We start from the raw sequence: 14962 nt of genomic DNA, 5'->3' as shown, positions 1-14962 counted from the left end.
AACGAACCCGAGATGCACCCCCATGCTGGCCCCCCGCCCCCTGGCTTTGCAAACAGGGGAAGCTGAGGCTTTGGAGACTGTGAAACCTAGGCAGCCCCCTCCCCCTTCCATCGTCGGGGTCCACCTGGACTGACGGGGGTTTTGGGACTCCGCTGCTCGGAGTTCAGCCTTGCCCGGGGGTAGGGGGGGGATAAAGCAGGCAAGAGGCGGGACACACAATGCCAGGCCCTCTGTGGGGGGATACGTGGGGTATGGGTGTGCCCCCTCCATCCCCCTGCCCCCCCCATCCCCGCCACGGGCCTGGGGGAAGGGGGATTAGGTTACACGGCTCTGGTAACAATTCCAACCTGTTTGGACTGGAATGTGGCATTCAGAGCCCAGCTACAGGAAATTCGCTCTGCGCTGAAAGATAGAATTGAAAACAGTTTGCAGCCCGGCCTGGGGGCGCCTGGCTGGCTGGGGGAGCAGGGGATGGGGGTCTGCCTCTGGCCCGGGGCGGAGGGCAGGGGGATGGGGGGCTCGCTCTGGCCTGCAGGGAGCAGCGAGATTTTGGGGGCTGGTTCTGGCAAGGGGGAAAGTAGGGGATGGGTTGGCTGGCTCTGGCTGGGCAGGGCAGAGGATTGGGGGGCTGGCTCTGGCATTGGGACAGGTTGTGGAGAACCCGCTTTTCCCCTCTGGTTATTTTGGCCGGTGCTACATTCCTAGAAAGTGGCCCTGGCTGCCCCAGGCTGGAGGGATCCCACAGCAGCATGTTCCTTGGGGCCCATCCTGACCCCCCAGGACGGGGAAGCCTCCAACCCCAGGACTCAGAGAAGGCTCCTGACAGAAGTTGGGGGGATTTTACCCGCCCCCCGCCCCACACACGCTGGCAGGGCTGTCCCTGATCACCTGGGTCCTGCGGCCCTTGGGGTTTACCCGGACGCTGGCTCCTGATGCCCCTGCCGTTCCCTCTCTCTTCAGCCGTGGAGACCCAGAGCACCAGTTCGGAGGAGATGGTGCCCAGCTCGCCCTCGCCGCCCCCGCCCCCCCGCGTCTACAAGCCCTGCTTCGTCTGCAACGACAAGTCCTCTGGCTACCACTACGGCGTCAGCTCCTGCGAAGGCTGCAAGGTAACGGGGACCCCTGCCCTTGGGGCCCGCCGCACGGCTTGGGGCTCTGCCAGCTTCTTGCTTTGCCCCGCTGGAGCCTGGCTCTCCGTTGGGCACCCCTCGGGGCAGCCAGAATCGCCTGCTGCCCAGGGTCTTTGCTGGTCACACGGGGGCTTCTTCCCCAGCTGCCGGGCGGGTAGGTCTTGCTCGGGGTCCCAGATTCGGGGTTGGGCAGGAATTTACCCCCAGGTCAGACTGGCAGGGACCATGGAGGTTTCCACCTTCCTCTGCAGCATGGGGGATGGCTCGCCGGCTGGAATCATCCAGGCACATGACCCCTAATCAGTTCCCTGCCGTTGCCGGGGCCTCGGGCACCTCGGTCTCTCCTGCTCTCTGCCGGCGGCACGCACCAGTTCAGTCTCCAGGGGAAATGCTGCCGTCTAGCTCAAGAGACTCGGTGTCCAGGGGGTTCGGCGTGAAATGGAATGGCCCGTGCTGTCCAGGTGGTCAGACTAGAGGAGCTGAGGGTCCCTTCTGACCTGCACTGAGAGGTCTTAAACTAACACCTGCCGCTTGGGGAAAAAGACCTGGGTACCAGGGAGCAGACGATGGGGAGAGCTTGTGGTATGGTTGCTATGACAAGATGGGCTCCTGTTGTGCCAGGCGCTGCACAGACCCCAGCTGAGATCAGGGCCCCGTTGTGCCAGGGACAGTCCCTGCCCCAAAGGGCTCACAATGCAAACAGAGGGGAACAGAGTTTTGGAAGGGCAGTCATTATTTTGCAGGAAAAGTGGCTTTTAGTCCAGAATAGAGTGTCCAGGGGGGTCACTATTCTGGAATAGCAGCATAGTCTGAGCACCTGAGTGCTGGGTTAGGGCTTGGGACCCCTAGGTTCTAGTCGTGGCTCTGTTGGGTGACCAGTCACTGCCTCTCTTTGTGTCTCAGTTTTCCCACCTGTAAAATGGGGCTAGTCATAGGTACCCCCTTTTTAAAGTGCTTTGAGGTTTGCTGATGAAGCGAGCTAGGTGTCATTATTATTCCCGTCAATTTCCCCATGTAGACAAGCCCTAAGAGAATGACCAGGATAGAGACAATTTGTGGGGCGTGGAGGCCCAGGGGGACACCTGGCCCCTTTAAAACTGATCCCAGGGAAGAGCATTTTCAAAATGATGGCCCTGTGGAACTCACCACCACTGGATGTTCTTATGCAATAGGATCTGTCAGGGATAGCTTAGATATATGTGCTGCCTCAGTGCAGGGAGAGGGATTGGGTGACCTCTCGAGGTCCCTTCCAGCCCTACACCTCTACGATTCAATAGGATTTAGAGAATGGCAAGGCAGTTACATGAATAGTGAATTGCATTGGATGTGCACAGGGGCCCAAGGGGGTTGGGCGCATTGCGTTTGGGCACCCCACTCCCTTTGCAAATCCCAGCCAGAGGCCTACACAAGCCAGCTCCTAAATGCCAGAGGTCAGGCGGGCACATGCCCTACGGGCGGATCAGTCTACGATTGCCTGTGAGAAGGGGGTTGACTCTCCAGCGTCCCCAGTGTTGGAGCCGGAGCACCGGGCTGGATGCAGTGACTGGTGCTCCAGCATGCCAGGCAAGGGGGGTGCTGGTGTGGGGGGCTCCGTTTGTGTTTTGGGGTGCAGCTTTCCCAAGGCACCTGCTCGGAGCTGCAGGGAGCATGGGGTAACCCCTTCCCCACCTCTTCTTCCCCACCCCCCACATCCCTACCTCTGACCCCCCCCCCATCACCTGCATGTCCCTGTCTCTCCCGCCCACCCCCAGGGATTCTTTCGCCGAAGCATCCAGAAAAACATGGTGTACACGTGCCACCGTGACAAGAACTGCCAGATCAACAAGGTGACCCGCAACCGCTGCCAGTACTGTCGGCTCCAGAAATGCTTCGAGGTCGGCATGTCTAAAGAAGGTGAGGGGCCAGGAGCAGCGGGAGGGTGGGGGCAACGGAGATGGGGGCCAGGGGCGTGGGAGGAATCCACCTGCAGCAGGATCGGATGGAAGATTGGATCCAGCTGGGCCAATGCCCCGTGCAGAGAGACGGGCCCACATGCACCTGTTCCCCCCCCCCCAAGCCCTCTGCCCCTGCAGGGCCCTGCCCCACTGCACTGCTGTGCCACAAGACTGGAAAGTCCCTGGGGCAGGGGTGTGGGAGCGGGAAGCTCCCAGACCCACGTGTGTGTGGGGAAGGGAACATGCTGCGCAGAGCCCCATAGTGTTTGGTGAGTCTTTGCCCGAGTCTGGTGCACTCAGGGGCTAGTTTGACCAGCTGTCCTGGGGCTAGGACCTAGCATCCAGGCTTGGCTTCGAATCATTTGGATCCAGGGTTCGAGTTTGGCCCAGTTCAGATCTGTGGCGGGCGTGGTTGGGGGAGGTTGGATCCAGGCCTGTCTCATGCAAGGCTGGCGCCCATGATGAGCACACACTAGGACATGCTTCCTACACAGGTATTTCTTGGGCCAGGGTAGCCGGAACCAGGTGGGAACAGGACACGGGGGCCAGAATTGGATCCGAATCTCACGGGGGTTCAAATCCTTGGTTCTGGCCCCTTGGCAAAGAGGGCTTTGAGGCCCAGCGGCTGGAGCCATGGTTCACAGGCGCCACTGTAACCGTGCCCCCGTGGTGGTGATCTCTCGCACACGCCCCCGCCGCCCGCGTTGCTGAGTCACATGGGAGCTGGAGGAAGGCTTGGAAGAGGGCGGCTGCCCCTTTAAGAGTGCTGTCAGCCGGATGGTCCATCTGGAGACAGAGTGCTTCTCCGCGGCTGTTGCTTTTACTCCTGACTGCTAAGGCATGTCCTCACGAGCCGGCCGGGGTGGGGCCCCCATTAATCACTGTCTCTTTAAGAGCCCGTCATTAGGAATGTCTGTCTCAGCCCTGGCCATTGACTTCCAGGCCCCTGTCGCTTTAAGGGCGGAGGGATTTTGGGGGGTGAGGGAGGGATGTCTGGAAGGAGACAGGAAGTGGGTGGTCTGTGGGAATTGGGCCAGGATTGGGCAGGGGCGGGTATCCTTGGCATCCCTCCCACCCCCGGCGCTGGCCCAGCGAGAACTGAATGGGCTCCAGGATCCCCCGAAAAGAGATCAAGGGGGTCCCCCCCCCCCGACAGCTGGTGGGCATGTGAACAGCACTGCATGGGAAGACTGGCACAGGTCCCAGACGTGGGGGACCTGCCGCCTCTCTGAACTGCCCTTCCCTGCTACCCCCCCGCCTGCACCCCCCACTGTCTTCGGCTGTCTCACCTGATTCTTCAAACACCCCCCCCCCTGCCCGCCACGCCTCACCCTGGCTTTCGATGGGCTGAAGGTGCCAGTAGATGGGGTGGGGGGGCTAAGCAGCTCCCCCCTCCCCCATGCCATGGCAGCTCGGGCTGTTTATCGGGGGGGATGGGGCTGGATCCCCAAGGCAGTGGGGTGTCTGGGCGGGGGGCGGGGGGCAGCTCTGCTGGCAGCCCCTCCCTGCCGGCATTGTGCTGGCCGAGGCTATAAGTGGATATCCTGCCGGCTCGCGTATCCTGTTGCCAGATTCCCCCTGGCGCTCCGTGCTGGGGTGAGCAGGAAGTGCAGCCTGGAAACGTGCGGCCACAGGGCGGGCCGGGAGAATGCACACGCAACGGGAACGCTGCCACCCGAGCGGGCTCGCCGGGCCTCCGGACTGCTGGTGCCCTGGTTCGGGGATGGCAGGGATGAACCAACCCCCCCAGGCACGGGGCTGTCTCCGTCCCCCTGGCTGCAGCCCTAGTTCGTCTCCCTGCTTCCCCCTGCCACCCGGAGGCCAAGCCGGGCGGTCAAGTGAGGGGTCAGGGCTGAAAGTACTTTGCAACGGGCCCACCTAGACAGGTGCAGCAAGAGGCCGGGCAAGCCCAGGGCTCCCCGGGGAGCGGGGTCGGGGGGGGGCGGAGTGGGGCAGAGGGAGAACCGGGAGCCCCATCCGTCACAGGAGACACTGGGCAGCCAATCGGGTGCAGCCACGTCAGGCACTGACCCGTGTGCTAAGCAAGGTGGCCAGTCCGAGTCCATTGGTGCTGGACACCAACACGTGGTCGAAGCTGGACAGCCAACCAGAATCCATTTCCATTGGGCTTTAGCCTGCAATCGAAGCCAAGTGGCCAGCCGGGATCCATTGCCATTGGTTATTAACCCACATTAGGATCCGGGTAGCCGATCAGACTGGGCTCCCAGTTGCCCGTTGCCAATGGTAGAAGCTGGAGGGCCAATCAGATTCCAGCCTCCCCCCAGGACACATGTCACAGGGGTCTAGCCAGCTGGGGCACTGTGAAGGCAGGGGGGGGGCTATTGGGGTGCCAGGCAGGCCCGAGGGGGGCAGCTGGCACGAGCCAGCAGCCATCAGGCTTTGGCGTGATGGGCTCCCGGGCTCCCTGGGCATATGCTGTGGGCGAAGGGGGAGAGTCTGGGGGGGGGAGCCAATGCCATGTCACCCCCCCCACTCTCGTTTATCCGAGTACCCCCCGTGCTTTATCCGGCCTCCCTGTCTGCTGCTGCTTCCTGTTTTCCTTGGGCTGAGCACAGGCCTCGGTGTTTCCCAAGTGAAGGCTGGGAGGGCAGAGCTGCGTCCAGGGGGCAGGATGGGCGAGGGATGCAGAACCTGCAAAGGGGAGGGGGGGGGCCATGAGGCCACCGGCCCAGTGCAGCCTGGCTCGGAGGAGGCGACACCCAGACCAGACCAGCTCCGACCCCTGTGGGCCCAGTGTGAGCGGCCAGGCGGTGGGCCTAGGTCCCAGCCGAGTGGCAGAGGCAGTGCTTTTGACACGGGGGGGTTGTAACGGCACCTCCTGCCTCTAACCCGCTGCCCGGAGCCTCGCCTCGGTGGCTCTGCGTCCGTGCCACGCAAGCCATCGCCTCGCTGGCTGCCCCCAGGGCCGCGGATGGGAATGCACCTCAAGGGGCCCCCGGCGCTAGGGCAAGGGGCTGGCGGGTTGCTGTGGGCACATGCTTGCTGGGCCATCCCAGCTGGCTCTGCTTTTCGCCCCTGCCGAATAACCCCACTCCGGGCCAGTGGCTCTGCTGCTGGAAGCGGCTTTCTGGAGCTCACCTGGCAAAAATAACCCCCTGGGTGGGGCTCGAACCCGGAACCACTGGATGTAAAAGGCTGGGGCTCTGCTGGCTGAACTGAGGACTGTGCCAATCGTGAGCATTAACCGCTGGGAGCGGGGACAGAGCCCCACAGTGTAGAAACGTAGGTTACCAGCGTCCCCAGGGCTGGGGGAATGTTTCCCTCTGCAGAGACAGGATTCGCTCCCCCTGCCCAGGGGCTGGGGCATGCACCAAATGCTCCCTCACCACGGCAATGCAAGAAATCCCCCCGTCTCACAGAGTGCACTGTTTAATAGAGCGCATGGGGAAACTGAGGCACACAGACACGGTCAACCAGCAGAGCCAAGAATAGAACCCAGGTCTACTGTGGGCCCCCACTGCTGCCCCGGCCACCAGCCCACGCTGCCTCGGTACAGCTGGGCCCAGAGGGAATGGCCAAAGCATGTGAGCCGACAAGCGACCAGCAACGATGGATGCGGCCCTTCCAGCCCCATCCCCAGTGTCGCTGCGTTGGAGTCAGTGGGGTCAGATCCCTGTATGGTGTAAATGGGTGTCGCTGCATTGGAGTCAGGGGGGCCAGATCCCCGTATGGTGTAAACGGGCATCGCTGGGTTGAAGTCGGGGGGGGCAGATCCCCGTATGGTGTAAATAGGCATCGCTGGGTTGAAGTCGGGGGGCCAGATCCCCGTATGGTGTAGGTGGGCATATCTCCATTGGAGCCAGGCCAGAGCCCCGCCTGGTACAGATCAGCCTCGCCCCACTGAAGTGGGTGGCACCACGCCAGTTTACACCAGCCAGGAATCGGGCCCACGGGGTTCATTGGTGAGCTCTGTTTTAAAGAGGAGTGTCCCAACGGTGGGGGGTGTTTGGGCTGGGTCAGACCCCCAGGGCCAAATGCCCCCCCGACCGTGCGGGGTCCCACACACGCTCCCAGCCCCGGACTCTGAGCCGGGGTCAGGACCGGTCACACGGGGCCGGGTCCTGACCAACACCCCCCTCTCCGGCAGCCGTGCGGAACGACCGGAACAAGAAGAAGAAGGACGTGAAGGAGGAGGTGGTGGTGGACAGCTATGAAATGACGCCCGAGCTGGAGGAGCTGATCCAGAAAGTCAGCAAGGCCCACCAGGAGACCTTCCCCTCGCTGTGCCAGCTGGGCAAATACACCACGGTGAGCCCCCTGCCCGTGGCACTGCCCGTCCCACCCCGGGAACCCCCTGCTGCCTCCCCTGCTGCCGTCACCGGCCTCGGGGTCCCAGGGCTCAGCCTGCGGGAATAACAGAGCCGCCGTCTACCCCCCTTGGCTGCCCACCGCTGTCACTGCTGTTCTCAGCCAGGCGGGGTGGCACCCCAAGGAGTGCAGAGCTGGGGTGCTGCACATTGGCCACCAGGTGGCACCAGTGCCCCTTAACCAACCAGGTTCTGTGCCTGGCTCTGGCGGGGAAAGGGCGTCCGGGGACCAAGGTTCCGTGCCCGGCCCCGGCAGGGAGAGGGGGTCGGGGCACCCAGGTTCTGTGGCTGGGACCGGCAGGGAGAGGGGGTCGGGGCACCCAGGTTCTGTGGCTGGGACCGGCAGGGAGAGGGGGTCGGGGCACCCAGGTTCCGTGCCCGGCCCCGGCAGGGAGAGGGGGTTGGGGCACCGGTTTCCGTGCCTGGCCCCAGCTGGATAATCTTCCTGTGGCTCTTAGTCCCCCCTGTAGGGGATGATCCTCGCCTAGGCCCCGCGGTGCAGCACTAACCCCCCATTCCCTCCCCCAGAACTCCAGTGCCGATCACCGGGTGCAGCTGGACCTGGGGCTGTGGGACAAGTTCAGCGAACTGGCCACCAAGTGCATCATCAAGATTGTGGAGTTTGCCAAGCGCCTGCCGGGTTTCACCACCCTCAGCATCGCCGACCAGATCACCCTGCTCAAGGCAGCCTGCCTGGACATCCTGGTGAGGAGCAGCCTGGGGGTTTAGTGGGGGACTGGCTGCCTAGAGCCTCTTCTCTCTTCCTCGGGCTGTGGCTCGGTGAGACCCTGGGCTTTGCCCGCTGTGTGGGGAGGGGCTGGCCCAGCGGGTCCCGGCGCTCACCCCACATCCCGTCCCCGGCAGATGCTGCGGATCTGCACACGCTACACGCCGGAGCAGGACACCATGACCTTCTCGGACGGGCTGACCCTGAACCGCACCCAGATGCACAACGCCGGCTTCGGGCCCCTCACCGACCTGGTGTTCGCCTTCGCCGGGCAGCTGCTGCCCCTGGAGATGGATGACACCGAGACCGGGCTGCTCAGCGCCATCTGCCTCATCTGCGGAGGTACCGGCCGGCCCCGGCCACCGCCGCCTCCCCCGGGACCCAGGAACAGGGGCTGGGCACACCGACGCCCTCACAGCTGCTGCAGCCCTGGCCTCTCCCAGCAGGGGGCGCTGTAGGGGGTGGGGCAGGAGCACTGGCCATGGGAGGAGCTCCCAGCTATGCCAGCCTGGCCTCTCCCAGCAGGGGGCGCTGTGGGGAGTGCTGGCTAGGGGGGCTCGAGGGGGCTGGGTTTGGGGCTGTGACAACGAACATGTGTGTCGTCCCCCCCAGATCGGATGGACCTGGAGGAGCCAGAGAAGGTGGACAAGCTTCAGGAGCCCTTGCTGGAAGCTTTGAAAATCTACGCCCGCCGCCGCAGACCCAACAAGCCGTACATGTTCCCCCGCATGCTGATGAAAATCACTGATCTGCGAGGCATCAGCACCAAAGGTGTGGGCTGTCAACGGGGCACTGCTGGGCGGGGAGCTCACAGCGTTGGTGCCTCCTAGCACTGCTGGGGTGGAGGCTTATGGCACCAGTGTTGCTTGGGGTACTGATAGGGCACTGCTGGGGGGAAGCTCACAGCACCGGTCTCCTGTCTGGTACTGACAGGGCACTGCTGCGGGGAAGCTCACAGCCTCCCGCAGCGCCGGCTCACGGCTCCTTTCTCCCCACTCCTATCGCAGGCGCGGAGCGAGCCATCACCCTGAAGATGGAGATCCCTGGCCCCATGCCCCCCCTCATCCGGGAGATGCTGGAAAACCCCGAAATGTTCGAGGATGACTCGTCGCAGCCGCCCCCGTCGGCAGAGCCCCCCAGCTCCGAGGAGAGCCCAGCCGAGAGCAAGAGCCCCGAGGAGACCCCCTAGCACCCTGGGGAGTGGGGGGTGAGGACTGGGAGAAGCCCCTTCCTCAGGCACCCCACCCCCCCGTCCAACACCCAGCTGGTTCGAACAAGCCACAGCTGCCTTCACTCTTCCCCCACATTGCTGGGGGGCGGGCAGGGGCTGGGGGGGCAGCTAATGGAGATTGTCTGTGGGCTGCCTCAGAGGTGTAGCTCTTGCCTTAAGCTTCTCTCTGGGGGGAGCAGTCTGGAGCCTCCCCCCACCCCCATCCCCAAGCTTTTCTGTTTGCCAAAGTCTGACTCCAAGCCAAAAATCCAGGGGGGGCAAGGCCGGGCCAGGGAGCTCCCTGCTTGGGGTGGGGGTGCAGATCCCTGGAAATGGACCTGTAGGGGTTCAGCGGAGCCCCCCACTCTGCCCCAGCAGTGCAGTTGCCCATCCAGCAGGGGGTGCCCTGGAGCCAGAGAGAAAGAGACTTGGAAGTGAGCCTGGGCTGGGATGTTGGGGTGCCCCCCCCCACTCTGCATCCCCAACGCTGCTGCCTCCGGATTCCTGACTCAAGATCAGTCAAGGCCCTGCCTCCTAAACTGATGTTCGCCGCTGGAACCCAGGCATCCCGGACTACTGATGCAGATCTCTGGAGCTGGGGATTGCTGGGCGAGAGGCGGGGGACGGAGCCCCCCTCCCCAGCCCATGGAAAGCCCAGGACCCCTGGGCGTGTTGGGAAAGGCGGCGGAGCGGGAGGGAGGGGGGGACTTTGCCCCAGAATGGATGCTGCTCCCCACTCAGCGTCCTGCAGGTTTCGGGGGACGCGGATCTCGGGCTGCGGGGACGAGGTCCAAGTTTGGGAGGTATATTTTATTTTAGGTTTTTGTTGTATAACGTGCTAATGGTTTGGGATCACTCCTCGGCGGTGGGGGGATGAGGGGGCCCGGTCCCGTCTCCTGGGGGCTCTGCTGGGATGGGGGGGCCCCCAGAGGCAGGGGGCGGGGCTGCAGGGCTGTATCTGGTTTTGCTTTTGATGCTGTTCAGGTTTGGTGTAGTTGGGGCGTCTTTTGCTCTTGATCCCCCCTCCCGTAACCTCCAGTTCCAACCCTGCCCCCATGACCCCCCCTCCTCATTCCCTACCCATAACCCCCGACGCTGACTAACCCATCTCCCCATAACCCTCCCCCTCAATCCTGACCCCGCCCCCACAAGCCCCCTCCCCAGCCTCACCCCTTGGTGCTGATGATTTTGGGAACACACAACACTAGAGACCAAAGATGGGGGGTGGGGATCGGAGGGCAGGAGCTGGTGGGGTCACGTGGGGACAGAGGGAGCTGCCACCCTCCCAGGGGCTCAATCCCCCCTCCCCCAACAAGGCTGCTCTATGATGTATCCATGGGGAACCTCCCCCAATCCCTGGGCACTGCCAGCTGGGACCCTGCTCCCTGCCGGGGGTGAGGGGAGCCCCCTTTGCACAGCAGCTTGGGATGCTCCCCCCAGGGGGTGGCACTGGGGGGGGGGCTCTTTGCACAGCACCCCCTATGGACCAAAGCAGACAGCACCTCAGCTCTGACCCCTCCCATTTGGTGTCCTCCCCCCAGATGTCCCCCAGGGCCAGTGTTGTCCCCCAAAACCTCCACTCCAGTCCTTGCCTGGGAGAAAATATTGTCCCCCGTCCCCCCCACATGCAGTGTCGTCCTCCACCAGCCTGGGGGGAGGAGTGGTGGGGGTTGAATCTGCCCTCCCCCCCAATGCACACAGTCCCTGTAGGTTCACCCTCCCCTCAGCACCCCCCAGATGTGGGGGAAGGAGCCCTGCAGGGACCCTGATCTGTTACACTACAAGATGGGGGCGGGGGGGGAATCTCCCTCTTAAGGCCCCCATCGGTGCTGGGGCTGCAGTTCCAAACTCCTGCAGCAGGGGGCACTGCCACCCTCACAAGGAAGCTAGTTCTGCATCATGGGGGTGTTGGTCTCATAGCGGGGGGGGGGCAGGGGTAGGTGCCCAGACTTCGCCACCTCTGCCAGGCGTCCCATGCCTATGACCCTGGGGGGGGGGCGCAGGGGAGCTGTAGCCACGTGCTGCCCCCTGCAGGCCAGCACAGCCTCTGCGGCCCCCAGCCTGGCAGCACTTTCCCTGTTATTTATTGGCCTGTTTTCACCCTGGGAAATGGACCCAATTGCCCCCTCCCCCACCAGAGAGTGGGGCAGGGGGAGACCCAGGGGACCCGCCCTGGCATGAGACACCCCCCTTCCGCCCCCCAATCCCTGCTGCTCCCTGATCCTGTTGAGCTGCCAAAAAGAAACACCCCAGACCTTAAACCAAAGCCAAGGACCCTGTTACGGGGGGAGCCGGGAGGGGGGCTTTGCACCCCCCCGCCCCTCACTCATGTTTACAGCCAAGCTTTACATGGTATTTTAAAAGAAAAGCCCCTTTCCCGTTGCCCGCCCCCTTGGCGCCCAGCTCTATCGCACAGGGGACTTTTCTATTTTTGCAAAATAAAGAAATGGAAACAGCCCAGCCGGCTCCTGCTTGGGTGTGTGGGGCGCCCCCACCTGGCCGTCCCAGCCTGTCGGCACCCCCCGCCCGCGGCCTGACGGGAGGGGTGGGGCTGGCCTCGCGCCTCGCGCCCCACCTGGAAATGGGGCACTGGGAGGCACCAGACTGTCTCCTGGAGGAATGGTGGGGATGGTGCAGCTGCCTTTGGGGTGGGGCATGGGCGCTGTTTCTACAGGGTTCCCTTGCCCGGTGCTGAGATGCAGCTGCCTCTGGGGTGAGTTCTGGCAAGTCTTTAACAGCCTACAGAGTAACGCTGTGCAAATCCTGCCTCAAAACAACCTTCTGGGAGCTGCAGGCGGAGGGAAGTCTTCACAGAGGCTGGACCTGGAGTTCACATCCACCGGGGGCACCCTCCAGCCCCGCCAGGATTTGGCATTGCCACAAGCAAGGAGCCCCCCTCCCGGGTCCTAGCGCTGCCTGAGCCTGGCCATTAGCATTGGGGTAAGACATGGAGGTGCCAGCTCAGGACCCCGGTGTTCCAGGCGCTGCCCAGAGCAAGAGATGCTCCCTGCCCGCTGGAGCCCAGGATCTAACTAGACAAAGGGAGCGAGGGGAAACTGAGGCAGAGCAGGAAAGTGACGGCAGAGGCAGGAATAGAACCCAGGTGTCCTGCCAGTGCCCTATCTTCCTGAATGCTGATGGTTCTGGAGATACCCCTCGCCCACCCCGGGTCTCCTAGTCATGCTCTATCGCCCCTCACTGGAGAGCTCCCTGGCGGGGGCTGGGCCCAACCACGCCCCAGGCCCTGCTGCAGACCAGCCCCAGTTTTGGTCTGTCAATATGCCCCCCCACAGGTCTGCCAGGGCCCCCAAATCCTAAGAGCAGCCGCCCGCCGCCTGGATCCCAACCCCCTCCGCAGCTCTGCTGGTGCCCCTCACTCCTGACCCATAGCCTCCTGCTCTCCCAGCCCTGCCACCCCACCCCCAGCTCTGCTGGTGCCCCTCTCTCCTGACCCACAGCCCCCTGCTCTCCCAGCCCCGCCCCCCACCCTCAGCTCTGCTGGTGCCCCTCACTCCTGACCCACAGCCTCCTGCTCTCCCAGCCCCGCCCCCCACCCCCAGCTCTGCTGGTGCCCCTCACTCCTGACCCGCAGCCCCCTGCTCTCCCAGCCCTGGGCTCCCCTGCGGCCAGCTCGGCCCGCGCGGCCAGGGCCCTCTCTAGCTGGCAGTGGGTCCCGCTGGATCGTGCTGCTGATGCTTGAGGCCTCGGGTCTCCTAGCTAATAAACGCCATGGGGCTAAAGCTGCTGCCCCGGCCAACCCAGCGCAGCCACCAGACCCCGGCTGGAAGCGGGACGGGGGGACCCCGGTGATATCGCTCCCCGGTCCGGGTCAGATCTCAGCTGCTGCCATTTCTGGTCTTGCAGTGACCCCTGCCGGCCACTGGGGGTCGCCATTCCCCAGCTTTCTGCGGCCCTGTCGCTTTTACTTCACTCCCTCCCCCATGCGCCCACCTGCCTGGGCCAGCAGGGGGCAGCAGAGGGTCGGTGGGGGGGGGAGAACCTCCGTCCATCTGTAGTGGTGGAAGGGGTGGAGACAGCCCCCTTGCAGCACAGCGCCCCCTAGTGAGCCCCCTTGCAGCACAGCGCCCCCTGCTGAGCCTGCCCCTCCCCCGCTCCCTGCATCATGGCGCCCCCCCGCCGCAGCCCAGCACCCCAGAGCGCTGTGCTGGGGCATTGGGGGGAGGAGGGGGGCAGCACGAATTGCGAGGGGACAGCGCCCCCTGCTGAGCCCCTCCCCTGGGGTTTCCATGTCCTGACCAGGCCCCACCCTGCCTGGCCTGTGTGCGGTGCCAGATCTTAGTGGGGGGGGGGTGCCGAGCAGGACACAGTTAAAGCTGGAAATACCCGCTGGGGCCGCAGGGGCGGGGAGATTTCTAAGAGCCAGAAACCAGCCCCACCAATGCCCCTCAGTCCTGCCCCACAGCTCCCCCCACTGTCCAGCCCGGGGCTCCCCTCCCAGCCCTGCCAACGCCCCTCAGCCCTGCCCCACAGCCCCCACCCACTGTCCAGCCCCGGGCTCCCCTCCCAGCCCTGCCAGTGCCCCTCAGTCCTGCCCCACAGCCCCCCCCCCACTGTCCAGCCCCAGGCTCCCCTCTCAGCCCCGCCAACGCCCCTCAGTCCTGCCCCACCGCCCCCCCCCCCTGTCCAGCCCCAGGCTCCCCTCCCAGCCCTGCCAGTGCCCCTCAGTCCTGCCCCACAGCCCCCCCCCACTGTCCAGCACGGGGCTCCCCTCCCAGCCCTGCCAATGCCCCTCAGTCCTGCCCCACAGCCCCCCCCCCCCCACTGTCCAGCCCTGGGCTCCCCTCTCAGCCCTGCCAATGCCCCTCAGTCCTGCCCCACAGCCCCCCACTGTCCAGCCCTGGGCTCCCCTCCCAGCCCTGCCAATGCCCCTCAGTCCTGCCCCACAGCCCCCCCCCCACTGTCCAGCCCTGGGCTCCCCTCCCAGCCCTGCCAGTGCCTCTCAGTCCTGCCCCACAGCCCCCCACTGTCCAGCCCGGGGCTCCCCTCCCAGCCCCGCCAATGCCTCTCAGTCCTGCCCCACAGCCCCCCCCCCCACTGTCCAGCCCTGGGCTCCCCTCCCAGCCCTGCCAATGCCCCTCAGTCCTGCCCCACCGCCCCCCCCCCCACTGTCCAGCCCTGGGCTCCCCTCCCAGCCCTGGTAATGCCCCTCAGTCCTGCCCCACAGCCCCCACTGTCCAGCCCTGGGCTCCCCTCCCAGAGTCCTGCCCCACAGCCCCCCCCCCCACTGTCCAGCCCTGGGCTCCCCTCCCAGCCCTGGCAACGCCCCTCAATCCTGCCCCACAGCCCCCCACTGTCCAGCCCTGGGCTCCCCTCCCAGCCCCACCAACACCCCTCAGTCCTGCCCCACAGCCCCCCCCCACTGTCCAGCCCGGGGCTCCCCTCCCAGCCCTGCCAACGCCCCTCAATCCTGCCCCACAGCCCCCCCCACTGTCCAGCCTGGGGCTCCCCTCTCACCCCTGCCACCGCCCCTCAGCCCTCCCCCACAGCGCCCCCCCCCCCACTGTCCAGCCCTGGGCTCCCCTTCCAGCCCCGCCAATGCACCTCAGTCCTGCCCCACAGCCCCCCCCCCACTGTCCAGCCTGGGGCTCCCCTCCCAGCCCTGCCAATGCACC

General features: G+C 64.8%; 1 protein-coding gene across 2 annotated transcripts in view; it reads left to right on the top strand.

Annotated features, from left to right (window-relative positions):
- Positions 1-11784, top strand: part of RARG (retinoic acid receptor gamma) — a 64707-nt gene extending 52923 nt beyond the window's left edge. For both annotated transcript variants that reach the window (XM_044995655.1, XM_044995656.1), the window contains 7 exons: positions 961-1109; positions 2882-3023; positions 7173-7333; positions 7921-8097; positions 8257-8461; positions 8732-8890; positions 9127-11784. In XM_044995655.1, coding sequence (XP_044851590.1) covers positions 961-1109; positions 2882-3023; positions 7173-7333; positions 7921-8097; positions 8257-8461; positions 8732-8890; positions 9127-9308 — 1175 coding nt within the window. In that variant the 3' untranslated portion in view covers positions 9309-11784. The remainder of the gene's footprint in view (positions 1-960; positions 1110-2881; positions 3024-7172; positions 7334-7920; positions 8098-8256; positions 8462-8731; positions 8891-9126) is intronic.
- Positions 11785-14962: the final 3178 nt, after the last annotated feature.

The sequence above is a fragment of the Mauremys mutica genome, chromosome 20, assembly GCF_020497125.1.
Source record: "Mauremys mutica isolate MM-2020 ecotype Southern chromosome 20, ASM2049712v1, whole genome shotgun sequence".
NCBI classification, from domain to species: Eukaryota; Metazoa; Chordata; order Testudines; family Geoemydidae; genus Mauremys; species Mauremys mutica.
This window is presented reverse-complemented; position numbering and strand designations above follow the sequence as displayed.